General features: G+C 37.6%; 2 protein-coding genes across 4 annotated transcripts; one reads left to right on the forward strand and one right to left on the reverse strand.

The window, feature by feature from the left end:
- Positions 1 to 1,616: 1,616 nt before the first annotated feature.
- Positions 1,617 to 27,526, reverse strand: LOC6564649 (uncharacterized calcium-binding protein B0563.7). Of its 3 annotated transcripts, XM_032738355.2 has the most exons (8): positions 27,412 to 27,526; positions 27,193 to 27,260; positions 18,029 to 18,391; positions 7,723 to 7,985; positions 3,616 to 4,327; positions 3,082 to 3,225; positions 2,756 to 2,965; positions 1,617 to 2,587 (listed from the first exon to the last, which is right to left on the reverse strand). In XM_032738355.2, the coding sequence occupies exons 4-8, from the start codon at positions 7,723 to 7,725 to the stop codon at positions 2,415 to 2,417; spliced, it is 1,242 nt and encodes a 413-aa protein (XP_032594246.1). In that variant the 5' UTR covers positions 7,726 to 7,985; positions 18,029 to 18,391; positions 27,193 to 27,260; positions 27,412 to 27,526; the 3' UTR covers positions 1,617 to 2,414. The 3 variants fall into 3 exon arrangements, with proteins under 3 accessions (XP_032594246.1, XP_001991578.1, XP_032594247.1); XM_001991542.3 differs by lacking the exon at positions 18,029 to 18,391; XM_032738356.2 differs by lacking the exons at positions 7,723 to 7,985; positions 18,029 to 18,391; positions 27,193 to 27,260; positions 27,412 to 27,526 and adding an exon at positions 7,632 to 7,707.
- LOC116805595 lies at positions 4,959 to 5,619 on the forward strand. The gene is made up of 2 exons (XM_032738357.2): positions 4,959 to 5,298; positions 5,375 to 5,619. The coding sequence occupies exons 1-2, from the start codon at positions 5,001 to 5,003 to the stop codon at positions 5,422 to 5,424; spliced, it is 348 nt and encodes a 115-aa protein (XP_032594248.1). The 5' UTR covers positions 4,959 to 5,000; the 3' UTR covers positions 5,425 to 5,619.
- Positions 27,527 to 27,870: the final 344 nt, after the last annotated feature.

Raw genomic sequence — 27,870 nt, forward strand, 5'->3', positions numbered from 1 at the left:
AATTAATTAGAAATAATGGCACGCACATCAAATGCAGATATTATATATAGCATAATTATATTAGAAGACTGACTTTGCCGGTTGAATAGCCTCGCAAATTGGCATCAAATATATTTAGAAAGTTCCCATGCTCAACTGTGGTCCCCAAAGACCAAGTTGTTAATCAGGCAAAAGCCAACAGCAATCTATGGACTTTAAAAAAGAAAGCAGCATCGAGTGACTCAAGGGAGGGACGCCACTTAGCAACAAATTGACAACCTGGCCAGCGACAATGCGAACTGAAATACCAATTGGGGATTGCAAGCGGAAGTCTCGACAGTAAATATAACTTAAAGTCCATCATGGGCATGGCGCCTGTTGTAAACTTACAAGCAGGCATATGTATTTCTCACATTGTATTTCAATTGTAATCTATATATAAAAAAAAAGGCAATTTGCAGATTAGATGACAACTATATGACCTGGATGAAACTGACAACAACATTGCGCATACGCCTCAGTGCCGCACCCAAAAGTAGCTTATAAACCAACCACAAAGCAACTCAGTGCACAGCTCGTTAGGAGGCTGTATAACTCTGGGATTGTGTTCACCCCAACCCCTACCCTTCCCTGAGTACCTCTTGTCCCCTTCTCTGCGTATGTGCGTGTGTTGTGTGTATTTGAGCTCTGGGGAACCCTAATAATTTGCTGGCTGAGCACTTGACTTGCGTCGTTTACATGCCCATTAATGTGACTTTTGCAAACGTTGCTTTCAGTTGCCAAGTTTCCGCCTGAATGTGCGCCTAGGGAACAAGCCACGCCTCCACCGCTCCCCTCTAGCACTGCTACTGCTGCTGACCGCAGCAGGGGCCATTCAATAGAAGTAACATTCATTGATTGTAGCAACAAATTTGTTGCCTACTTTTTGGCATACGTCCACTCGATATGCTAATATTTATACAAGTGTACACACGTATGTGTGTGTGTGTGTGTGCGTGCTATTTTGTATTTGTGAAGAGCACACACACACACAAAGACATGCATATATGGAAATTTATTTTTAAATTACGACAAATTGTTAAGGTCTGCAAGTGGTTGCCTGTTCAAACCAGAGAGTGAGTGAGGGAGAGGGGGAGTGAAAGAGTGTGATGAAGGGTGAAACGAAAGGTTGCCTTGTGGTTCTGTGTGTGTGTGTGTGTGTGTGCGGGAAAGGAGTGCGGGCCGTCGTCAATTGTGCAGAAAGCATAGTCAGTGCTTACACATGTAAGCAGAGCTTAAGGTTTTCTCTTATTTAGTTATTTAAAGGAGATCAGCTCATTTCACTTTGAGTTAGAGATTAATGTTTCCATTTGAGATGCGCAACATGCCAATTAGCTAAAATCAACACTTTCCCACATTGAAAATGATAAACGCATTTATTTATGTATATGTTGTATTTATTTTCTTTGTTTTTTTTTGTTGTTTTTTATTTTTAATTTCGTTTTTGATTGAATAAAAATTGTACATTAAATTTTAATGAAAGTTTTGCAATTTGTAGACGATGCTGCTACAATAATTGAGCAAGAATTCGTATTAGCTAAATAAATTGTCATATATTCGTATTCGTATTCGTATTCGTATTCGTATTCATATTCGTATTCAGTAGTATTTATATGTAAGTATATTTAAATTTTGAATTTGAAAAAATGGAATTGCTTAAGTACATTATATAAGTCTTAGCCCAAATGAAAATAAATATTGCTAAGTTGTTGCTATTTTGAGTATCTGTGAAAGCGCCGCAAATGTGGGCAACAATTTTTTTTTTTTTTTTATTTATTTCTTTTTTTTTTTCATTTTATATTTTTGATTGGGGATGTTGGGTGAATGGTAAACTGAATGGCTGTTGTTGGTGGTGCAGCAAAAATACTTAATCTGAGGCGATTTTGATATGTTTATGTTTTGAAAAATCGATTTTGTATGATCTCAACAAGTTTTCGATATAATATTAAGGTAAATAGTCAAGATAGATATCAAATAAGTATTTACGTTTTAAATTGGATTCGTTCTCGGTATACCACTTTCTATGAGTACTTTGATTTTATGTTAAATTTTAAGAGTGAGTGAGAGAGAGAGAAAGAGATAAATACGTATATATTGATGTTAATCGAATTTGAGTTATTTTAATTAATTTATGTGAATTTGCGTTTAGTGGTATCATATTTGGTATTGCTTATGATGTTTCACACTGCACGTGAAGTAATTGTAACAGTTTTTTTTTGTTTTTTATTAGTGTATTAATTTACTTTAATTACTTGGTAAATATTCATCTCGATTCGTTGAGCTGTGCGTTCAGAGCAAATGGCGTGAGATAAGTGATTGCAATTGTAAATGTAATCGTTATAATTATCGGTATCATATCCAATGTTGAGCAAATTGTTGAACTCTTAGTAAATCTCTCAATCGTAGCCCAGGGAGACTGCGGACTTGGGCGTCGGCAGCGGCGATGTGGTGTTCTCCTCCTCATCGTCGATTTCCTGCGAATCCTCCGGCTCGCCCAGTGCATGCACAAACTCATAGAAATCAATGCGCCCATCACCATCCACATCCACCTCCTTGATCATATCCTCAACTATAGCAAGAGAGAGAGAGAGAAAGAGAGAGAGAGAGAGAGAGAGGGAGAGAGAGAGAGAGAGAGAGAGAGAGACGACCAATAAGCTCTTTAATGGGAAACTTGTTTTTGTGCAGTGCCAGTGTGAAAGCACAAATGCTTTCCTTGTGTACATGTGAAACAACTTACTCTCCTCTTCGTCGAGATCCTCGCCCAGGCATTGCAGCACTGCACGCAAATCGGAGGCGGTTATATAGCCACGATTGTGCTTATCAAAGACGCGAAAGGCGTCGCGTAATTCGCGCTCCTCCTGGTCGGCCGAGGACAGGCCCGATTTGTCCTCATAGGTCATGTTGGAGAGTATGTCAACGAACTCCTCGAAGCTCACATTTCCATCGCCTGCCGACAAATAGAAAAACAGCCAGAATTAATGTGTGTGTGTGTGTGTGTGTGTGAGAGAGATAAAAAGAGAGAGAGAGAAAGCAATAGCTGCGCCCATTATCTACAATACTCACCATCCACATCGATCTCCTGCAGCATCTCCTGTAGCTCCTCGACGCGCGCAAACTGTCCCAGCGAGCGCATAACGGTGCCCAGCTCCTCCTTGGTTATGCAGCCATCGCCATCCTTGTCAAATAGGCGAAATGCTTCGCGAAATTCTGAAATATTTGCGTAAACTGCATTTTAAACAAAAACGAAGAAACAATACAAAAAAAAAACTCCCACTAATGGTAAGCAGAAAGTCTTTATAATATCTAAAAATATTTTCTCTGAATTTATAAGCTTAGCGAAAAAACTCACGCCATGCAAACAAGTCGCAGGATATTGTCAAATTAAATTATATACACTTATAAGCCATTTTAAAAGGCTCTTAATATGTGGAATCATAAAATATTTGTGGTAAAAATAATAAAATAATAAAATAACAATAACAATAACAGGCAGAATTCTGTGAGCAAATGGAGACAACTCTACTTTGGAATTTTCAGATAAAGTTTTGAATTTTGACTGGTTGAACTTGCAAGTGGCACACATTCTTTTACACTTACCACGCATTTGGCCCTTGGAGATGCAGCGACGCTTGTCCAACGCATCCGCATCCGCCTCACCATGAACAGCATCCACGGCATACGAGCTGGCCCGCTGCGAGAATTGACGTGTTTTCGTTTTGCGCTTGTTCCTTAGTGACGACTTGCCCAACTCTCTCTCCGTGGCAATATCTGATCCGGCTGTCACTGAGCCGCGCATGGTTGGCGATGTTTTGATAGGTGCACGCTGCAAGCTGGTCAGCTGCTCATAGTCATCGTAGTCTTCCTCTTCCTCCTCCACGTCGTCGTCTTCTTCATCCTCGTCATAGTCATCTGCCTCATCATCGTTGTATTGCTCGTAGACAACCTGGTCGCTGAGGTTGCGCTGTGCATAGCTGACTCGAGTGCTATTTCGAGTTACGCCCGACTTTGTGACACCGGCCCTGGCCACGCCACCAGCCTCACATGAGCTGGAATCTGTGTCCGCATCCGACTGGTTGGCGCCACGATGTTGTTGTTGCTGCTGCTGCTGTTGCTGCGTTGTCACTTTCTTGCGTTGCCTTTGGCGTCGCTGCTGTGGCAGATTTGCTGTCGACTGCTGCTCATTTGTGTGCTGCTGCTGACTCTGACTCTGGCCATCGTCAACCGGCTGCGTCTGCTGCTCATCGTTGTCTGTACCCGTCGCCATCTGCTCCTCGTCGGGCTCATCACCACTAAGCGGCGCGTTTCTCGTCTATCCAGGAAAGAGTAGTTTTCAGAACGGTCTCAAACTGAGCAAGCAATAACACTTATTTGAGAGATAACGCAGATTGAATGCCCTTGCCGGCAAATGGCTTTGAACAGCATCATTTTCTGATCTTATCATTCACTTAACACGACTCTTTACTGCCTGTTGCTCTGTGATGGCTCGTCGATCTGTGATACCAATTTAATCCGCCTGCCAATCAATTTCATTTCAATAATATTGACACCAAACCTTTAACATAACTTGAAAAGACTTCCAAAAGAACAAGCCTCAGAAGCAATTTTACAGTGCTCGATTATTTAACACATATTTGTGTTAAAGTTAACTTCAATTGTTAAAAGCTTTTTCTATTCAATATTTGTTGGCTGGTGGGTCCTTGCTTAATATTTTATTAATATTTCGTGTTTAAGGTACTTTTAAATTTAAGAACAAAAACTTAAATGTCTGAAAAAGAACTGGCAGCCAACAACCAGTTGGCAAATCGAATTAAGACAAAGCTCAGCAGGCTGTGTTTATATATGTTAATATATGTTTACGACATTTGTCAATTACTAGCTATAGTTTTCACATAACATTTTCATTATTTTTCCACATTCCATTGTGTACTTGTTCTTATTAAGTTTTGATTTTATATTTTCATTTACGCGTATCTCTCGTAAATATGCCTACCAGACGGAGTGTGCATTTTCTCATTAACATATTCGAGGGCATGACCCAGCCCGAGGAGCGGAAAGGTGCATTGCAGCAGTCCACCAGCCTTCAATTCCTGAGTGGACGTGTTGCCGCAATTGTGGCCATGTTTGAACAAACGCCGAACAAAAGCGGCGATTCGTCAAATGAACCCTCCCTTGCCGACTTGAGTCAGCAGGAGCAGAGAGAGCGTATACATGTTGTCTCTTATGCCTCTAAATTAAAACAAGAAATAACGGCTATACCCAGCTATGGTGATTTGGAGTCTTGTAAGTAGCAAGCTAATTGATCTAACTTGTATATTAGATTCTGATATATAATGATTTTTTGTGCTATTCCCGCCAGTTAATGCAAAGCGTGGATCTGTGCGCCCAAGCTATAGCTTCATTTGGTGATAGATGTCCAGCCCAAAACTTATGGGGCCTGAGGTTCCCTGGAGTGGACGCAGCACATAAATTATGCTGATACCTTCACAACAGGCAAACAGGCAAACACACAACACAGTTCACAACATGCCCCATTCTTTATAAATGTCACGTGACACCATTAAAAATTCCAAGTCTTCGTAGTAATATTTAAGCTACGTTAAATGTTCTGTGTTTTTCTTATCGTGGGAAGAAGAAAATGTGCAAATATCGACTTGGCTGTTCAAGGATATATATATATATATTTCATGGGGTCCAAGATACTTCCTTCTGCCTTTTAGATGCATGTGCACAACTTCATTATATACTTTTGTCAATTTTTAACGGCTTCAGAGATACAACATTTAAAATTGTACATTCCTCAATGTGCTACATATATTGACTAAAAACTATAATCTCTGTGTGTGAAACACGATAAGAGTGTAGTCAACACGATGAGACGATGCTGACAAGCAGGACTTTATTATATTGCAAATTCTTGAATCTAACATTATTGTTATCTAATGCAGAACTGCAAGTCGTCAAGGTATTGTATAATTTTCTGCAGTGGTTGAAGTTCCCTGACACTGTTGATTCTAAGCGAGCCAATTAGTGTTAGCTGGAAGCGCTTATTGTTGTTTGCTTCCTTTATGAAGTGCGTCGAGTAGTTCCCCCTAAGCAATGTGTGCAAACTCTGGGGCCCTGTAGAGTCACTCCTTTAAGTCTTAAGGAACATCCTTCATTGAGGTCCAAGATGCCAACATTCGGTAGTTTAACCAGCCCATTTTTATCCAAAATGATTGCTCCAATCATTGAACACGACATTTTTAAACTCTTGTTTCCTAGTTTTCCCAACGGCCCTTGTTATCAGAATAATTCAAAAAATTTGCCGACTTCAGATTCAAGTAGAGTTTTTACCTTAATTATGATAATCTCATATTTGAATATACTATGCACTGCGAGAAGTTATCCAAGATAACAAGTGGTTGCGTGGCATGACGTCTTGTACTTTGTTTATCGCCTTCAACATTTGAGAAGGCTGGATGAGTATGGGATTATATTTTCCCTGATTTAAATCCATAAATAAATCGTCGATACAATCCTTCAGTTGATAAATGAGCAGCAAAAATTTGATTGCCTTCCGGCAATTACTAGATATTGAACTCATCGATCCTATTTGCCCATGCACATCCATATCTTCTGGTGCACTTATAAGTGGCCTACCTACTTGGAAATGTCCAGCGGTGAGTACATTCCCCGGGGTGGAATAAAATGCCAGGTTATGCCATCTTTTTATACAACGTGCGATCAAAATAGCAGCTTCTAAATTGACATTTAATTACCTTGCTACTCCCATGAAATGGGTTCCATTCACTTGCTGGCAGGCTGAGCTAACAACTGTGGTCCATGCCACCAAATTGACCAATGCTCCCGCTTTTCTGGTGTAAAGCCTCCTCTTGAGGCTACGCCTGCTGGACGCTCTTTCGATTTCACGTAGATTCATTTTACAAATGGTAAATGGTTCATAATGTCATCCAACCTGCTTCCCACAAATTTGTCCCTACTGTGCTTATTTTTGATCCATGCAATTGTAATTTGCGTTTCGCTCCAAGCGTTGATTTGAACTTGATAGTTCATTGTGGACGAGACTCGACACAGTAGTTTTGCCACAAGTTGAGCTGCACATAGCTCGATGGCACAGTGCGTTTCATATGCTCAGTCTTCCCTTTTCATGACTTGAACTTTTCTTTTAACCGTCCATCATTCTCTTTTTGCGATGTGGACGACTCCATTTTTTTAGCAGCTCGATTTGTTTTTCTGACAAAATATTCACTTGCATTTTTTTTGGTTTGTTTTTGTTTCACAGTTCGGTTGTAAGGCACAGGACACGCCTTGCCTTTCTCGAAGGATCAAAATATTTGCAGATTCGACGTTTAAAATCAAGCTCTAAAATCCGGCTCGACGGACCAAAAAATGTGTGAAGCACGATAAGTGTGTAGTCAACACGATGAGACGACGTTTAGATTCGAACTGTCTGCAGGCTTTGATTTTATTGAAAGTTCTTAAAGCTAAATACTGACATATGTTTCTTATCTAATGCGGTCGCTTGTACCGCTTGGACCGCTATATATGTATGTACCTCATCTGCGATTTCTAAAAATAGCGTGACCCTATGCAGGCCAGCCTCAAGTACCTACCCTTGAGAATGCCGCATGAGTCCGCTACCTGCACCTGCTTAGAGCTTCACATGTTCATACTTGAACACTCTGCATGGGTATCTCCTCTTACCATTAGTTGCCTCAGCTCGCGGGCAATGGTTGAACCAGTTAAAAACTTATTAACTGCTGTGAAGAGGCGTTTTCCTTCCAATGTGGCGGCCTTGGTTGCAACTGCTGTGGACTTTAATTATTGCGCCCGCTAGCGAATTTCATCAAGCTTGGCTAATTGTATATATGCACTAAGCACCAGCTCAATTCGTTCAACCGTTGCGCCGAACATTCAAATTTCTAATTAGACGCATTGGTGTCCTCTTCCTGTGCTCTTTGTGGATTCTGTAATGAGAGTGAGGGAGAAATAATTTGCTCGTTAAATGCAATTCAATTGGTATCGCAAGTGATGCGGCAACCACTAATCCCATACAATTCCATTGCCATTCGCATTCAAATTCGCCATATTTTCAATTTCGTGCCCGATTGCAGTTGTCGATGAGACACACCCACATCCACACCCACACACATATAAGGTTACATGCCAGCCAATTGGCCAATAACATGGCAATAATCGTGTAGCGGCGCACAAAGCGACTAATATTGCAACACTTGTACAGGATACGTAATCCTAATCCCAATTTTATGGAATCAAATTATTTGCTAATGGGTTGTCAGTCCAAATATATTTGGGGTAGCCTACAGAAGTGTAGCGAGATGCATGTTTCAATAACGATTTCTAGCGATAATCAAATATAAAAGTCATCAGAAAGCACAAAAGAGTTGAACAAATAATTTCTGGGTTTTTTCTCCCGCTTGTCAGCATATCTATCTACCTATCGCATTTCTAATTACAACTAACTAAAAATCTATATGAATGTTAAAATTTAAAATATAAATCAATTAAATGATATACTTAATATTGTGATCAATTCATTTGACATTAATTATATGAATTATTATTGTTACTAGTCCCAAGGTAGACTAGTGCAATCATTTAAAGCTTATAAGCCAGCAGTGCTAAGTTAAATAAATAAATGGTAATAATAATAATAATTACAATAATATGAACAAATGTAGAAGTGTCCAACAGCTTTAGTTATTTTTTGTAAATATGCAATAACTTATCGATTGCGGTCTGCATCCGCCTAAGTACTAATTAGACAAGAATCCACGCGAATTTCAAAAATGTTTCGAAGTTAAGTCTCACTATTTAATTAAAAAAATATTATATTGGATTAAATAAAAATTTAATTTAAAATATAACTTATGCTTAACTGTTCTTACCTTAAAAGAAGCCCATTCAATTAATTATTGACTTCTTTTTATACTTTTTTTGCCGTTTTTTGAAATATATATAATTAAATATTATAATGAAATCGAGCTGAAAGGACTTATGAACTTAAGCTAAAGTTACTTCTAAACACGGTGATCACAGGAAGGGTGGGTGGAAGGCCAGATGCGACCACAATTTCATTAGTGCACAGCTCGATACCATTGCGCCGTTAATTGTGCAGGTGTTAATTAGTTACACGCTGCAATCATGCAAATTGCATGACATGCAGTTAACATGTGCAGTGACATGATTGCAATGAGGATACATATGGGATTAGTCATTTAGTTTGAATTGGGCTTTGGGCGTCAAATGCAATTGGCAGTCACAGTTGTATACGCATTATAAATATATTACAATGTGTAACATGGAAGAATCATTAGATGTTAACCAGTAGACACGGTCAGATAGCTGCACGCATTCAAATAATTTAATGTTGAGTGTTGAATTGTTATACATACATATGTATTTCCTACATGATAATTTTAAGTAATAGCTAAAACTTCATAAAGCCATCTACCCATCTCAATTTTCTCCCTCTCTCTTACTCAATTTGCCTGTCCGCATTTCAACTAAATAGACTCATATTTGTTGAAAAGAAATTGTAAAAAGGAAAATGCTTAAGAAAATTAAGAGGCAGCTTCAATGAATAAAATTAAATTATTAGCCAATTGGGTATAATTAGTACAACGATAGATGGAACTGTGAAAAAATCGATGGAATTCGGAGAAGAAATTAATTTGAGTGGAGTGAGGCGAGTCATGGCAAAGGAAACTTAAAAAAGAACTCCTTAGAAGCAACAATTTTAAGATGGGAAAATGTAATGAACAAAAGCAAAGAAATTGACTCCAGAACGGGGATAATTCAAAAGATAATCAAGTGAGAACGTTGCGGAACACTCTGATACCTGTATTATTAATGGACGATTTAACCTTTGTGACTCTATTTCTAAAATGACGAGAGAGTTGGGCTGGTCAGGTCAAGAAATAATTCCTATCAATCCAAGAAGGAAGTTTCTAGTTATCTATTTGGTCAAAGAAATGTAGTTTTACCAATTTGCAATAATTAATTTGATCGATTTACCAGCCACCTAGTGGACGTAGCGCCTCAATTTTAACACTTCCTCTAACTCAGGCATAGACGAGGATTTATTCCAAGTTTCGAGTTACAAGCTTTTGGGGTGTCGCTTCAACCGATTGACAACACCTTACATCAATGGTAATGTGATGCCGGGGGAGTTGTACAAGTCCCATTCACACATTTGAGGTTCATCCCTTTGCACACAAATGGTATTTGAGAATCAATACTCAAGAACACGAAAGGTTAAGCAGCAAAGCTTGCACCGAGGGTGCTGTTGAATTTATTGCCAGACCAAGTCATAGCTGGATCTGTAACTTTCACATTTATGTAAGGAAAGCGTTTGTGCTTTCACAACTATGCCAGCAATGTGTAATCACGAATAATGCTATTAGCCAATCAATGATGATATCAAATAGCATAAGGCAACATATATATGATAATATTTTTTACATTCTACAAAATATTCAGAGTTTTAAGGTAACAATTGTTATTAGTTACTTAAAAGGATAAAGTTTGGCAACCAATTGAGCTGTCACTTTGGAATGTACATTTAATTTGCTGACTAATAGCCAAAATTGAAATGAGGTCCGTAATGAGGTTTAATGCATTCTCAAATCATCGAAGTTGCTGGGCCATATTCTTTGACTCTTTAGTAAGCCTCGGATGCTTAGCAGCCAGAGTCAATGACTTGGCACGTCCTGTTAATCTGTGTTTAATCTACGTGACATGATAGACTCTTGTGGCACTTCACCCTGCCACTGCCTCCGGCTGTCATCGACGAAAGCATCCAGGGCGTATGTGCAATATGCCAAGACTGACAGCCAACAGCCAACAGCCAACAGATGATGTTACAGTGATTGTGATTGATGTGCTGGCAAAGCAAGTCATGGGTGCTCCCGTCCCATTACTGAGTTGAACAGGCTGTGTCAGAATTCCTCTTTATGACATTTGTCAGATACTAGCTACAATTCACATAACAATAGTCATTTTAACATTTCATACAACAATAGTAATTTTATTTTATTTGTTGTGCCACGGGGACCAAACTCCTCTCTTTCGCAAATATGCCTATCAACCAGAATGTGCGTCTTCTCGCTGAGATGTTCAAGGGCATGTGCCAGCCCGAGGAGCGGAAAGCTGTAGTGCAGCCGGCTAGGAGCCTTAAATTCCAGAGTAGACGTGTTGCCGCAACTGTGGCCATATTCGAACAAACGGGCGGCGATCCGTCAAATGAACCCTCCCCTGCCGACTTCAGTTAGCATTCCCAGCGCCTCCTCCAGAACAGGCAAACGTAATATAGAATACAGTTCATAATTTGGATCAACATGAAAAGGTCGCTGATGTGACAATGCCCCATTCTTTATAAATGTCACAAGAGACCATTAAAATTTTCTTAGTCTTAGTAGTAAAATTTGAGTAACGGTAAATGTGCTGTGTTTTTTGGAAAGAATGTTGAAAACGTCACGCGTATCTCCATTCCTCCGTCACCGTTTAGATTGCTAGCAGACGGAAAGATGAAAGAAATTAAAAGAAATTCAGCCAGGGACACCCCGCTGGCACCTCTCTCTCTTTCTCAGTCTCCCTTTGCCACTTTTCTTTAAAAAGATTCAGCTAAATTGGTAAGAAATAGTTATAAGAAATCCTAAGGAGAATAAAGAAAAAGGCAAAGATGAAATGAATGAAAGAAGTTATTAGCCAATTGGGTGCAATTAGCGAGAAAATAGGAGGAAATGTAAAAAATGTGTATTGGATTTGAGGAAGGAATTAATATGAATGGACTAAGCTGAGCCATGAGTCAGGGAACTCAAACATCAGCTTTTGAAAACAAAAATTTAAGGTTGTACAAAATTTAAATGCCAAACATTAAAGAATTCAGGAAATAACAGATTGTGATTGGGAAAGATGACTGCAGAAATAATAAGAGCGTATTAGAAAAAAAAATTGGAAGAAATGGAAAGGCAAAGGCAAATGGGAAAGCAATTTGGTTTTTCTTTTGCGGGAAATAGTGCTACGACAAAGGGAGATATAAATGAGTAGTGCAAGGAAAGCTTAAGTAAGAAACAAACTAGTTTTTAAGACAAATTCCAAAATATCTAAAAAGAGAGGTAGAAAAAATGGGAGAGTGGAGTTGAGTAAGGGGACACAATTCAGAATTTGGCTGTTTGCAAGCATTTCTCTATTTTAGGTGAATTTAAATCGAATTTGTGTTGCTGGTCAGCAAAAAATACTGCAGCACAGCATCATCATCATGCAACCCGCACAATGAAAGGAGTGCGTGCGTCCAGAGCGGAAGGATGTCAACGAACATGGCCCACATGCAGCTAGCTGCTGGTTCGTTGGCTGGCAAACCACAAATTAAATAGCCAAAAGGAAGTGCCAAGGAAGTCGAGAACAAGGACGAGGTCATTGGACAACAACAGCCCCATTCCCATGCTCGATATGACAAACAATTTCATACGAAAATTCCCTCTCTCGCTCTCGCTCTCTCTGTCTCTTTCTCTCTCTCTCTCTCTCTCTCTCTCTCTCTCTTTCTCTCTCTCTCTCTTTCTCTGTATCTTTCTCGCTCGGTTGCAGCCTCTCTCAGCTGAATATAAAGTGACCACAGAGCGCATATATGTCGGATACAGAATGCTGCATATTGAGGGATTTACATAGCAGCACACACACTGCGCACTGCCACATATAATTACCGTTAACCTGTCCATTAAGCCGTTGAAACTTGCCATCAACTGCAATTCCGGTTCCTTTGGCAATTGCATTTAAGCAGTTGCAGCCTTGAACCCACCATCAATATAGACATCATCATCATCATCATCATCATCTCATCATCATGTGCAGTAACTTTTTACACCTAGTGTAATTGTAATTTGCATTTCACATAATAATATATATATATATATATATACGTATATATATATAGAGGGTGTCATAAACTTTTAGAAGTTTTATCACATTAACTCGCAAGCTACAAAAATTTCAACATTAAATTGTCACGCAGCTGACAAGCAATAAATGAAGACACAACCAACACAACACAACGCAGACATCGCCACACTCCCACCCCCCCCCCCCCCTCCCCCATACCATCCGCACAGCTCCTCACTCATCGCTTGAGCACATCGCATCACTAATGCGCTTTGCATAACTTTGTCAGGCAGCAGTTGATTTGTTTATTAGCAGCAACTCTGAAAGTGAGGCTTCGCAGCGCAAAGTTGCAAGTTGAAAGTTGGCGCCGGCTGCTCCAAAAGTGACAGACAGGCAGCAGCAGGAGGGGCTTAGTTAAAATAACTAAAAGTGATGAGCGCTTGATAAATAAAATGAAGTGGTTGTGCATGCTTTCAAATATGAAGACGCACCAGTTGGCTACTTGAGTTGCATTCCAAAATCTTTTAAATCTGCGTTGTTATCCTTCTTGAAGGACCCCCATTGGCATTTAACCAGCACTTAAGTACTGAAAGAGGCCTCAAAATATTTAGATTGTGTCGATAAGTTATATTGCTCACGTTCATCAAAATTAATTGAGCACACTTCGTTCGATCCAGAAACTTGTTGTGCCAGCACTTTATTGTTTAACAACATTTTAGTGCTAAAGTTAGTGATAGGCAAATGACTATTTTAATATTTTTAATGAATATTGTTAATAATAAATATTATCAAAGCAGATGCTTGCATTTTTGATGCACAGAATTGATTCGATTTGTTGTGTAATATCCAAAATATTTCAATTGAAATGGGATATTCAAGTATTTGAAAGGCCAAACCTCAAATAAGGTAATAGGGTAATGGAAAAATAAGATTGGAACAATCGAGCCGTCTGCAAAGGTGTCTCATAGCTCAACATTTTTAACATTCACCATGTGTTTTAATCTATTATTAAAGTAATTGTGTTCAGAAGCATAAAAATTTGTTTTAAAACCGCAGTTTGAATTATATAACCAAAACTTCAACGTGCTTAAAATAAAATCAAATAATTTTACCCCGTCGACAACTGGTTGCAGGATGAAAAAAGGCTGAACCACAAAATGTTCCATGGCATAAGCATATATGCAGCTGGATAGCTGGACCACATCACGTCTCTAATGTCGCTAGCCGCCCACATTTGGGCGTTGCGGTTGACCGTAAAACGAATAAGGGACATGAATGTCGCTTGAGCCGGAAATATGCCAATGGAAAGCGACAACGGCAGAAACCGCATCTGGATTTTGGCGACCATTTTATTGTGTAATTTAAATTTATATCGTCGCTGAATTTTTGGCTTTGCGCTCTGCTTTGTCTCTGGTTGTCGACGTGACCGCAAAGTAGCAAATCATTTTGCAATTCTTGCAGCTGCAACATTTGCGAGTCAACTTCGGCGGCTTATGGCAGTCTAGCGAGGCGTATACGTAATATTCAACGAAAAACAGAGAAGCATAGCAACCGAAAAAGAATTGTGCCATTAAGTCAAAAAAAAAACAAACAAAAAATGGAATTATGAACGCAGGAAAGTTTGCACATTGCCAACGCATAAATCGCATGGCCAAAAGCAAACAAATAAATAAATGAATAAGCCAACAAACAATGAAATAAATACACACAGGGAGGCATGTCCTCACGAGGGACACGCACACGCCCACACGCCCATACGCCCATTTTGTGTGCAACACGTAAATTTTTGACCATAAAACTTTAACAACCGAAGCAAAACACAAAACAAAGCCAAGCAAATAAAACATATCATTCCCATTCATGTGTGGGTGTATGTTTTGTGCGTGTTCAGCGTGTTGTGCGTGTGGAATTGTTAGTTGTTGTCTGAGTTTTTATAAGAATAGCCAGCACTTTGTCCGATGGGTTGCGACAAACTGAAAAGAAAGATTGACCAACACGACTAATGACAAACAAGTACGAGTGCTGCAGTCGAGTGAGCTCGACTGCGATACACCCTGAACCCAACTGTTAAATCAATTATAGTTTTATTTGCTATAATTATTTTTATATATATTTTTTATCGTATTTTTATTACAGAATACGCTTGCAGCTGCTGATAGAAATCAGATCAACATGAGAATATAGTTTCGACTATACCTTATGTGATTCTTATCCAATCTTGATGAAATTTGGGAAGTTAAGTCAATAATATGAATATGCATATTATGTATTAATTAGAAGATTAAGCGTTTAAATTTTGAGCATATATTGCTATCGGAAATTGAACTGTATCGTTATTCGAGAAACGGATGCAGTTATCGATAAAATAAAGCAAAATTGAACTGCGCCGGGTATAAAAGAACCCATACTACAAATTTGAAGTCTCTAGTTCGACTTATCGATAAAATCAAATGAGTTTGATGTACGTGCGTTATGTGAGAGACTATTTTCAAAATTTCTATAGCTCTTATTGTCTCTGAGATATGTTTGTTCGAACAGACACACAGACAGACATGGCTAGATCAACACGTCTATAGATTCTGATCAAGAATATATATACTTTATCTAATCGAAGATGCTTTTGCCTGGTGTATCAGTTTGCACAACTTCATTATACCATTTTATACGCCTAATATCAAAATATAATAGATTAAAAAAATGGAAATGAGAGCTGCTAACGAGATAGGTAATCGAATGTTGTTTCGTGTCCATTTGTTTGTGTGTGTGTATGTGTGTGTGTGTGTGTGTGTGTTTATCATTTGTTGTTGTAATCATTGAGGTAATGTGTGATAAATGCAGCCAAACAAAAAATAACGCGTATTGCATTTGCCTGTTTCTGACAGCGACTTATTTGATGACATAGTGTGACAGGCATTTGAGCATCATTTCAATTGCACAAGGTAATAAATAAATAATGTGTAAATATGATGAGTGATGGACATGCATTAAAGTATGACTTGCATTTGTTTCGGCAATTGCATCTGAAAATCCAACTCCAAATGTGCGGAGTTGAACTTAGGCAATCATATACAGTTGGCAGTCAGTGAACATAAAAGCAATTCTATTTGACCGAAATGCACAAGCAATTAGCCAACAAGAAAAGATGGTCAACTTGTGACCAGTCGCAGGACTTGAATGCTTTACTTTGGAAGCGACTTGAATGTGCAATCAGCATTCCATTGCAGTGCTTTGTGCTGCACTTCCAACGGAATGCACTTACAATGTGGACAAGTGGCTGACACTTTCACAATGTCTTCGTATTGACTCTGGGCACCACATCAAGGGCTACATAAGTTTCGAATAGATTCTAGCGGACTAATGCCAAGGGAATATCGCAGACATTTTTTGCAGGACAATGTTTGAAAGATTCCTTAAGCTTTGAATACGAAAAACAGCGAGCAAAAAAACGCTTGCAAAACTTTTGACAGTTTAATTTTTACGTTCGGAGAAAGGTGAAACAACAACAATTTATGTTGTTGCATTCTAATATTATTCAAGAAAAAGAAGGTACCGATTCATTAATTCCTCTATTACCGTCCGGTCCTCAGTAGGAGAAGACAAGCGCCCCAACCTAACCATATATTGTTCAATGAAATAAGCTCATCAATTTGAATTTATTATATCTTCTGGGTTTTATTTTTGACCAATCCAATTTTCAATACCACAAAAGTAAGTTCATTTTCGGGTTTGCTTTTATCCGAATACCGCAAATTGAAAAGTAACAATATTTTCTGCACATCTAATCAATGGAATGGTCTAATCTTTTGTCGATAATACGCAAAAGTTCATAAATAAGAACATATGTAGATCTTCCGACTAAATGCTATATCCCAAATACATTTATCGCTCCTATCGAAATGCCCGAACTTCACAGCAGCAATATTCAAATTATTCCAATATATATATATTTATACATATATATATATGAAAATTAAATTAATTGTTGTTAAAACAGAAATAAATTGATTGATAAATTAAAAATATATTGATTCACACAAAACAACAAAAGGGTTCGCCTGCCCAGTTCTTATGCCAAAAAATATTGAAAATGTCCTTCGACTCATAACATTTAAAAGATATTTAGATATACTTTCGAAATAATAAGGTGAGCTATCCATGGTGATTTTCTAAAATTCAGGGCGATTCTTTTACTGAGTGAAGTTGCAATTGAAAAATGTCTTGGCGATGATCTTAACGAACTTCATTTATGAAACAGTACTATGAAATGAGTGTTGCACATCCTAAATAATTACTGAAACGATTTCCTTCTTTCAAATTTTGCTTATACACCATAATACACATTCGTGAAAATCTCAAAAATGTACCTATTTAATATAATTCAGCGATTAAATTTTTCTAAATGTTTCCCATTACGTATCACTTTTGACTAGATTTGATTTGATACAAAATACAATTATATGTATGTAGGTACATAAAAACTTATTTAAAGCGTTTTTATTAAAAATTAAAAATATGACAAAATAAATCAAATTAATGTGCGGACTTACATATGAGTTTTAAGCGCGTTGTTGTTGTCCCGGATAGAAAAAGCAACTAGCCAAACGACAGAGGTGTCAAAATATGAAATGCATGCACAATTTTACTAGGAACTATTACTACATTTTTTATTAAATTAAGCGACAGATCATGGCAATTGCCAGTTCGGTATTTTTTTAAAGCAGAACTCAAAGCTCGCAATTGCACATAATTCAATCAAATACAATTGAAATTGCATTAAAATTAATATCGTTTTAAATGTCAATCTAAATAATACAATAAAATATTACTGGATAATGTAATTATGTTATTTATAAATACACAGCTTGGTTAACAAAAGAATAGTTAGTAATGTGAGCATCAGAATGAGATCCAAACTGTCCATGTGATAGATAAAGATTGTTAGTTATAAAACCAAAACGATGATTATGGGATTAGTTGCGGGTGATGTGATCCAAACAAGGGCTCAACTCAAAAATTAGCTTTAGAATCAAATGGAAAATAGTTAAATATATATATATATATATAATTAATATCAAATAATACATAAAATAAAACATGATTAAACACTCACAACCGATTGGTACCTGACATTTGGGCAGTTCCTGTTCTGGCTGCTCTTGTTCATGTTTCTGTTATGATTGGTGTACAAGGAACGGTGGCTTCAATTCTTCTTTTTTTTCTGATTTTTTTCTGGTGAGCTCTTCACCGTTTGGATCAGGCGTATTTACTGGCATAATATGACGTAAAACTCTCTTCGGTATTTCCTGCCAAAACTCCTCCTCATCAAGTGGTAAATCTGGTATGCGTAATACTTCAAGCTCTGGATATAAGGGTGGGAGTGGGATTCGAAAAGGGCTTAGAAACTTTGTAACAGATTCATTGACATTCAAATCCATTTCCAGTTTATAAATGCCGTGTTATTGAGGAGAACTGTCTAGACATAAAAAAACACACCGAAAATAAAACAGCAAATAATATTAATAAACTAAATGAAGGAATAAATAAATTATTTACAATTCAAAATCATAGATAAATGTGCAACAAATTAAAAGAATATGTATTATATATGTAAGCTGACTGAATTCTTATCAGAGTCCTACCATATTATAATCATATTTTTTTAGTACAACCATCAGCTAATTGTAGTTCCAGGATCACATTCAAGTATTACATATTAGTATAACTCTACTTTCTCACAACCAACAACTGCGATACAAATCCATGTCTGCATAACAATAAAAAAAATTTGAAAAAAAAAAATGTAGAGCAGCTAAACACTGGCCACTCACTTATAATAAATAACACTTAGATGTTAACCTAATGCTTCCAGCAATTGGCGAAATACGCGAGAGGTGGAGGAGTACATTGTAACACACATATACTAAACACGCGCACATATAAAACACGAAATCTGCTTTAATGGCTTGCAAAAGGACAAAAGAACAAAACAAATGCAAAGAAAATAAATAAAATAATGGCGAAGATGGCGAAGACTAAACAAAAAAATTGAAAAACATATGAAAACGGTTTGCTCGACTTACAAATACTCTTAATGGTTGAGCCGAATCGATGGCATCAAGTCATATTTTGCTATAAAATTCGAAATTTAAAAATATGTAAACCACATTTTGTGTAATAAAAATTAATATAATAATTTAAGGCGTATAATTTGTAAAAATATGTTTAGCCTTGATGTCCATGCAGTGTGGGGTATCAAAGAACGGGCAGAACCCAATAAAATTGTTGGCTTTTAGAGAGCTGACTTTACATATGTTAAGGCATAAGGATACGTATACGGATGCGTGTATGCATATGTCAATTTTAATGCTGTATGTCTGTCCGCGCTTGCAATTTACATGTTCATTCATTTCTTTATGTGTGCGTGCGTTTGTATGTTTGTTGTGCTTGTTGTGCCTGTTGTCCCTTTTATGGTTGCTTCGCGTTGCCTTTAAGCCTTTTATATGTTGACGTCATCCTAAGCCCGACACCCAACCTTTCTCACACACCCACACCCACACCCACGCACACGTACACGCTCACTCACACTTGCAGAAGACATATGTGAATTTGCATTTTCCGCGCCCATCTATTTTACGTATTCTTCGCCTTATTTGCATGCGTTTTATTTTCGAGTCATTTTTTGTTGTGCACACACACACGCACACACTGTAAGGCAGCATAAAGACTCGTTCTATGGCTCCAGCTCCTTTTATTACACTTATAACACTGACAACTTTTTGTTGGTAAGTAGAACTGCGGCACCACATCACATCGCACCGCCGAGAGTGAATAAGCTCATATTGGGCTAATGCTCAAGAGTAGCTTATTTTACGTGAAAAAAAGCGTAGAGATCAAAAAGGGGCTGGTAGATGTTGGCTTTGGGTGTCAACAAATATAACAAGTTAAGTCTTACCGGCAGCTGACGTATGTCCGCTGGCAAAAAGTTTATTTCAATATACGAAATTTCACTCAAACCCAAATTCTCAACCAGTTTTTAACCGTTTTGACATCCAACTAACGTCAGTCATTTCAGAAAACATACCAGTTTTCGTAATAGTCTCAGTCGAACTTCTATTACCATTTTCCAATCCATTTACCAATATTCCCAATACTCAGATAGAAAATGAGTTTTGTGTAAACAAATAAGAAAAAACATTCTCGAAATTAGACAAATTTTTTTCAAATCTATAGAAAACTGTCTCTTGAAATTAAGAAAAGCAAAACACTTGCTTTTATAAAGACAAATCCTTGCGTTTTATAAATATATTTTGTGAATAATATGATGAGTTTTTCCTTAGTCTGTCTTTGTCTTTAAAGTTTCTTCGATTGTTGCTGGTGTGCAAAATATTTGTATTATTGTCTTTATTTCACATTGAATTTTCTGGGGAGGTGTCAGAGAGATGAACTTGATGAAAACAAAATTTAAATATGTTGGAGTAGGGAGAGACTCGGGCATGGGCAAGAGGAACCAAATTAGCATCGGGCTGCTAATACATACAACTCAGGATGCAGTTGGCCTTTGCTTGTCGCCTTCTCTCCGTTTGCGAGTTCAAATGGCCAATGGCAATGATATGTTTTGCGTGTTAATCTCAAGTGTCAAAGTGCATTCATTTCGTAAATAGAAAATTTCTGAAAACAGTTTAACCCTCATTTTATGCATTTAATTTACAATCTTTGCTAAATATTCTGAAATATCACGGAGCATGAGTTACTCTGCCAAGCATTATCATATCGTGTGAAATTATTAAATTTATATGTACCGATGATGGGTTATAGACGGGAATTCTTATTTTGCAGACTTTAAGTGACGCCGACTGACATCTGACAACTGACAACTGACTTGACATTGGCTCCTTAGCACTCCCAGTCATGACTTGTTCAATGGCATGGCATGAATGGGGAAGAGGGCGTACCATGGGTGTGCCATATTGTCAGATATGTCCTCGTTGATTGTTTGCTGCTCCTGTTGCTCTTTCCAGTCAAAATTAATGACACCAGTGAACCCAACGATTAAGTGATTAAGTGCTGCGACTCTAAGGAGATTATTGCCAGTATCAAATCATCGAAATGGGGTACAAATAGAATTAGGTGGGTTAATGTTTTGGGAAAAATGTAAATATTGTAAATAAAGCTATTTAGATGATTGTACGTCGGTAAATCCTGTCAGATTATGTCAAAGAGTGATACGTAAGAACTAGCTGGTTACATTTTGTAGGTGTCTAACAGTTTGGCAATGTTGAGACCGTGAATATAGTCATCAAATCGATACTCGATCTATGAATTTAGGCAACGCTTTCAGGGCCTATAACTTTGTTGCTATTTCATCGATAATCTAATTCGTACTAAATTCAATCAATATTCAAAATAAGGGATAAGTGAAAGTCGAAGTTGTTTGTTTTAAAATTAATCATTTATCATGGGAGGAAACTTATTCATAAACATCTTAATCTAATTTGTGATCAAATAGAACAGCAGTATTGTTAGAATAACTAATATTTGGATTATTAATTCACTAAGCAGCTTAGTTTTAAATAATATTGAACTTCAAGCTCATATGATTGGCCAGTTGTAGTGGATGACATTTGCGCGATCCTCGAGCATTTCTAACAATTAAGGTCACCATCTTGTTGTCAGTCACAAGCCGCTTCCGCTTCCGCGAACCATGTCATGGCGTTGCGACCTGCTGGTTGATTTGAGTACAGGGTCAGACCACTTGGATTATAGTTGGCCAAACATTGTTCATGTGTTTCACTTTCATTTTAGTTGAATGCGTTATTGTGCTTCTTTTTGTTAATTTTATACTTTGATAGCGAAGATTTAGGAGAAGAGTTTATTGGTTATGTTCAAAGCCCATTATTTTTCGACCCGTTTCAAGAGAGACTTAAAATCAATAAAGTATTAAGAGATCGGTCATAATCACGTCCATTGCCCCAGAAATTCGGCCCTAAGAATCAAAAATGCCTGTATCTTCCACATAGAATCACAAGATTGTTAAGGTATATTATCGGGACATTTCTTTAAGGATTATTATTATGGACACAACCATTAACACCCCCAAAACCGATATAACTGACACTGAAAATTGATAAGACCATATATGGAAAAATGGAAAAATAATTCTAAAGTTACCAAACTTTGAATTGGAACTACTAGTAACCTGCACCTAAGATTGATCACGACCCCAAAAATGATCTAAGCCCATATCTGCCGCAATTTGAGAGCTATAGATACCATATTTAGAAGTCTCACTAACGATTATGCTATGATTGAGGTAACATTTTAACAGCTGGCATAACATGGGTATCAGAGTATTCTGCAGTCGGTCATAGGCGACTACGAGTTTCTCATTTGTTACTGTTGTTATTGTCGCTGCTGCTGCTCTTCTTATTCCCAAAAGACTGGCCAACAATGCCAGACGGCATTGTGATGCACCAGCTTGAGATAGGTTTGCGTTGGGCTCGTTCATGCCACTCGGACATGCAAGGCCATGTTCATTTCCAGCATCGCCCCGCCCGCAGGTCTCCATTGTGTTGCAGCTTTTGCTCTTTTGTATACGTAACTGTCTGTCACAGTTTTTGGGGCAAGGGTGTGGAGTGACTGGCGAGAGAGGCCAGAGAGGCGAGCAGCTACTCACCTGGACAGGCGGCGGGGGACGGTGGGATTGTGCGACAGTTAGATTGGTATGTGACCTCGAGATTAACCAGAGCGCTTCTTGATCATGAATAAATGTCCAAATATACATATATACATATATATAAAAAATATAAATATATACAATCTATGCATGCTTTATCTGGGATCAGGAGCACAACGAAAACGAATTCAAATAATTCATATTCATAGCAAATGCAAAGCAGTGCAAAGTTATGCACTTAACCAAGTTGATTATGCCAAAAACAACGCAAGAGTATTTTAGGGGATAGATGCCGGGGGTTGTGGCAAGTCTGTTAATGAAAGTAGGGTGCAAACTATGCAAAGTTTTCTCATGTGAAAAGTTTTGCAGTAATTTTCGTTGTTGCTTTCCAACAAATTGTTCTACTTTGCTGCCTTTGAGACATTCATGTAGTATATTTGTTGAACGTCAAAGATGCCAACAGATAGCGCTGTAAGTTTATTCTATGTAGTCAACCATGCATATATATATATATATATATACATATATATATATATATATCAAAGCACATGGATACTGCAGCTTCTGCAGAAGCTGGCTGCATGATCCAATTCATTACATTAAAATGATATTAATGATTTAAATTGCATTTTGTGAGCCTGTCAACCCAATGACAGAGAACTTGGCTCAACCTATATGTGTGTGTGCGTGTGTGTGTGTGTAGTATGTGTGTGTACAACAATGCAAACAACATTCTGATTCGTTGCAATTTTGGCAATTCAATAGACTTTTGCCTGCGCAATAGTTGCTTGACTACAGGATACCCAGCAGCCCAATCGATATTTGTATGCAAACAGATACATAGGAAAATACTTTAGACTTTGATAGTCAAAGTTTTAAGATATTATTTGCATCGGGCAAAACCGGGTAATTGGTGGTTAAACTAACAAGAGGTTGAACTTTATTTATTTTTTGTTTAAATATGCTAGAATATTCTTGTTGTTCAATTTTCGAACTAATTGTCTCTCTTTCTTTGTATAATCATCAGCCAAAGTAGCTACGATATCCGAACGCATAATGGCAAAAAATAAATTTGAAGAAAACAGTAAAATATTGCAGAAAACCCATTGGTTGAGAATTATACGTATAAAATCACACTCAACTGATTGTTACGTATACGAAGTGTGGTCCATTGTTGCATAGCAAGCAATCTGTAACAGTCTGGATAATGTTTGCCGCTTCACTATGCAGTACTCAATTGGGGTCCAATTTGTTCATCACTATAAATTTTGTAAGATCTTAATCGATTTTCAATGCAAAGTAAAGCCATGGGCTGAGAGCAATAAATTGCGAAAGATATGGGATTTTAGGATTTTATTAGGGCAGGCTGTGCGTGGTCATTCAATTTTCTAACAAATCTTAGGAGGAGGTGCTTTGTAGTCTATTTTATGTCTTTAGCTTTGAAATTGTGAGGGATAGGTGTTTGTATATATTTGTTATTATCAATTTTATCGATTTTCCTGCCACCGAGCGTACATTTTCTCTGACACGGCAATAGTCGAGTATATTCGAAGTTTCAAGTTTCTAGCTTCAGAGGTGTAAAGAAGAAAATTGCATTTATATTGACGGTCGGACGGGCGGATAGCTCACAAAACCAATATACTATCGCTATCTGAGTATAAAAATACACACATTAAAAATTTCATTAGAGCAGATGCATTGGTCCAAGGAAGCTATTTTATTAAAAATATAGTTGTGGCATTCACGATGAACATGGTATTGTGGCGAAGCTGTCCGAGCCCGTTGCACAATCATCTGTCAAAAATGTGTGCTTACATTGTGGCTAATTGGCTTTTTATTTTATGGATGTCACAGAAACTGTTATGAAAAGAGTGTAATTGAAAACGATTGCATTTTGTGCACTGAATTGCATATTTGAGCTGCAACAAACTATTTGCAGCCTTTTATGTTTCTCACACTTAAGGATTTAACTTTCCCAGTTAGCAGAATGTCTCTATTAACAAAGTCGTGTTGGCCCTCTTACATTTTTCAAATTGTGTACCTAGCATACAAATATTTATGTATAAATATCGATTCTGCCCGTGCAGATTGGAAAAGCGATAGGACCTGAAGCCAATGCCTGATGCTTGAATGGTAATTAGCAGTAATCAAAGCTTAAAAGCTTACTGTACAAAGTGGCTGTTAAAAGCGTCAATATTTATGTGAAATGAAATGTCGCCAGAGCAACAAGCTCAAAAATCAAGCAACATTAGGTTGGGCTAACAAGCGCTGAAAGCATATCCAATATGTACAATCTGAAACTTTTTAGGGAGGAGGGCTGAATGTGGAACGTCAGCTTTACGAGAAGCCCTCAGAAACAAAGCAAACAAATTTAATAAGCGTAACAGCTACAAACGACAACAAACAGCTAAGAACAACATTAACAACAACAAGAACAACAACATGAACAACAACAGCTGACAAAGTCTCAAGTGCGACCACGCCCAGTTTTTGAGTGCTACCGCAGCCACAGTCGCACTCTCGCCCGGTGGAACACGCACCTTCCGCAAACCCACAACCCACAAACTTGGCAGCCCGCCACGTGCGGCATTTCATAATCAAAATACATTCGCAAATTTAGCGGAAATTGTTGTTGTTTTCTTTTGTTTTCACACAAAGTCAACGCGAAACGCCGAGGATACAAAAGCTGGCGAGAACTGAAGGCATCGAAGCCAGCCGCCAAAAAGGTTGCCAGCCTATTAAGGACATGAAGGGGCCCATAAGCAATACAATTTTGATTTTCTTATGTCTCGCAAATTGCAAAATGTATCAAGCTAAGCGTGACCCAAAGCCGATTGCTCCAAACCACTTTTCCGTTTCCTGTTCCCCATTCTTCAATTTTAGCTGATTAAGTCGACGAATTGGCGATCAACAAATGTGAATGTCTATAACCCAATATATATATTTATATATATGTATTTATATATACTCTGCAGCTATGCCTATTTGTCACTTGTGACACCCCTCTTTCCATCTTTCCAGTTTTCTTCCCTACTCTCTACTCTCCATCGTCCTTTCTGGTCCTGCTGCGTCGGTCTTGATTAATGTAGCGTCCATTTGAGTGTCGTGTAATTATTTTCAGAAAACAACTTTTAAACACACATACACTTCGTGAAGTCTCATTTTTTCTAGGAAACAACAAATTAATCAAAACCTTATACATTATTTACTCTAAGTGTAATAATTTCTAGTTTAAAAATGGCACTTCCATTTCTTGTAGACTCCTGGCCGCTTTTGCAGTTTCGATTTAGCAGTTTCGTTACAATTTCCAAACTGTTTCCTTCTTGCTTCGCTGCAAATTGCAGCCATTTGTTCTGGTTCGCCGCTTAGCCCGCCTTTAGTATTGTGTTCAAGTGTTAAAAACTTTTGATTCTGTTAAATATTTTAGCTATTTCGAGTAATTTTCACTGTGCTATTTTAAACTGGGTGATTAATATCGTTTTTTATAAAGAACATTTATGTTATAACAGATAAAAAAAAATTGCTGGGCAACCTTGGCACATGTCTGTGGCCTCCTTAAAGGCTACCCCAAAAGTTCAAGCACTACTTCAATTGCACCAGCATAAAAAAAAAGGAAATATAATACAGCAAGGCCCAAAAGCTCGCCAAGCAGAAGTTGTCAGATGAAAAACAAAATTCCTTTTATGAAATATAAAGGCACTGGCTCCCGAGCTCTCCAGTTGGGATGCTTTGTTAGCCAATCAAAAGTTTGCCAACAATTAACGCGACCTGTACTCTCTAATTTAATTGGCTGTAGCAACTTCTAATCCTCATAACTGTCACTCTTGGGGAATTGTTTGCTTGTTTTTTGGGTTTAATTTGTAATTAGGGTCGTTGCTTTGTGGCACACTTTCCTATCAAGCTACGTAATTACCTTTTCTCCATTTTTGGCCACATTTATTTTGTTTGCTTTCGCCTTTCCAGCAAGGAACGATTTGTGGTTTTGACAGCAAGAGTTTTCAATTTAATAACGCTGCAGAATAATTGACTTTTGGCATGAGGTAAAGAGGCAATCCTTTGATATCCCAAAAGAACCCAAAGAACATTATTTTCTGTTTATTTATTTATTTTCATTATATTTCATTATAAATTTGATTTTGGGCCACTGAGGGACCATACAGATTTGTAAACATAGCTAGTTGATTTAATATTCTAGCGTGTCAACACTCGTCCATATTTAATATTTACTCTATTCTTGTTGCTTTCATCTTGGAACATTTTGCAATTCGCTTTGATTAAATTCGTATGATGTACACACAACCATGTGCAAATACACACATAACTGCATGCAGACACTTGTACATATATACGTCAATGTCAGGCAATATGACAGTCTCTTCGGACACAAAGCTACATTCGTAGTTGATCAACACGGACACACTCATAACTGCACAAATGACAGTGTCGGCGAGTGCACGTGGTCAACAAACCGACAGACAACAAAAACAAAATGGCAGTCTTCAGCCACAAAGCTGCATTCGTATATATATATATATATATATATATATATATACTTATATCTACACTTGATCTACATTAGTTGACAAAAATAAAATGCTTACCTTTTTAGGAATGATGCTTTCGCTGCAGCTAATATGCGAACGCTTTAAATCGAACCTTGCGAATGGCGCTAAAAGGAATTACAAATAATTATAAGTCAGCAAACAAGGATGCGACACAAAATGGCGCAGAGCGGCATTTTTACTATTTATTAAATTATTACTATTTTTTGTTTTGTTTTGATTTGTTTACCACGTTTATTAAAAGTAAAACTCACATACCAAAGCACTTGAAAAAAAATTGTGAAAAGTTCTTGTTATTGTACGTGTGCAAGCACTTTGAAAAGCAGAAATTCGTTAAACTTTTACTTTGAACAAATCAAACTAATTCTCTGCAGGATATGCCAAAATGAACGCGACGAGATTGACGAGCAAACTAACTGTAAATTCAGTGCGTTTTGCCGAGGACAATGTCAGTGTGACCATTTGAACCACAACTTGCAAATGTCAAAAATACAACAATACTGCCGATATACTAAATGCATTCCACAAAAAGCTTCGCTTCCCATTTGTAGTTTTCTGTTGAATGTAAATAATTTGTGGTTATCTTATGTTGTTGTTGCTGTTGCAATAAATAAATATGCGTACAGTATATTTAGCAGCAACATATGTAAGAATCTAAAAATATTTTATATTCTTGCAATAGATGAATTGGATTGGAATAAGAAGAAATGACTGCCA

The sequence above is a fragment of the Drosophila grimshawi genome, unplaced genomic scaffold (genome assembly GCF_018153295.1).
Source record: "Drosophila grimshawi isolate 15287-2541.00 unplaced genomic scaffold, ASM1815329v1 contig_848, whole genome shotgun sequence".
Taxonomy (NCBI): Eukaryota; Metazoa; Arthropoda; class Insecta; order Diptera; family Drosophilidae; genus Drosophila; species Drosophila grimshawi.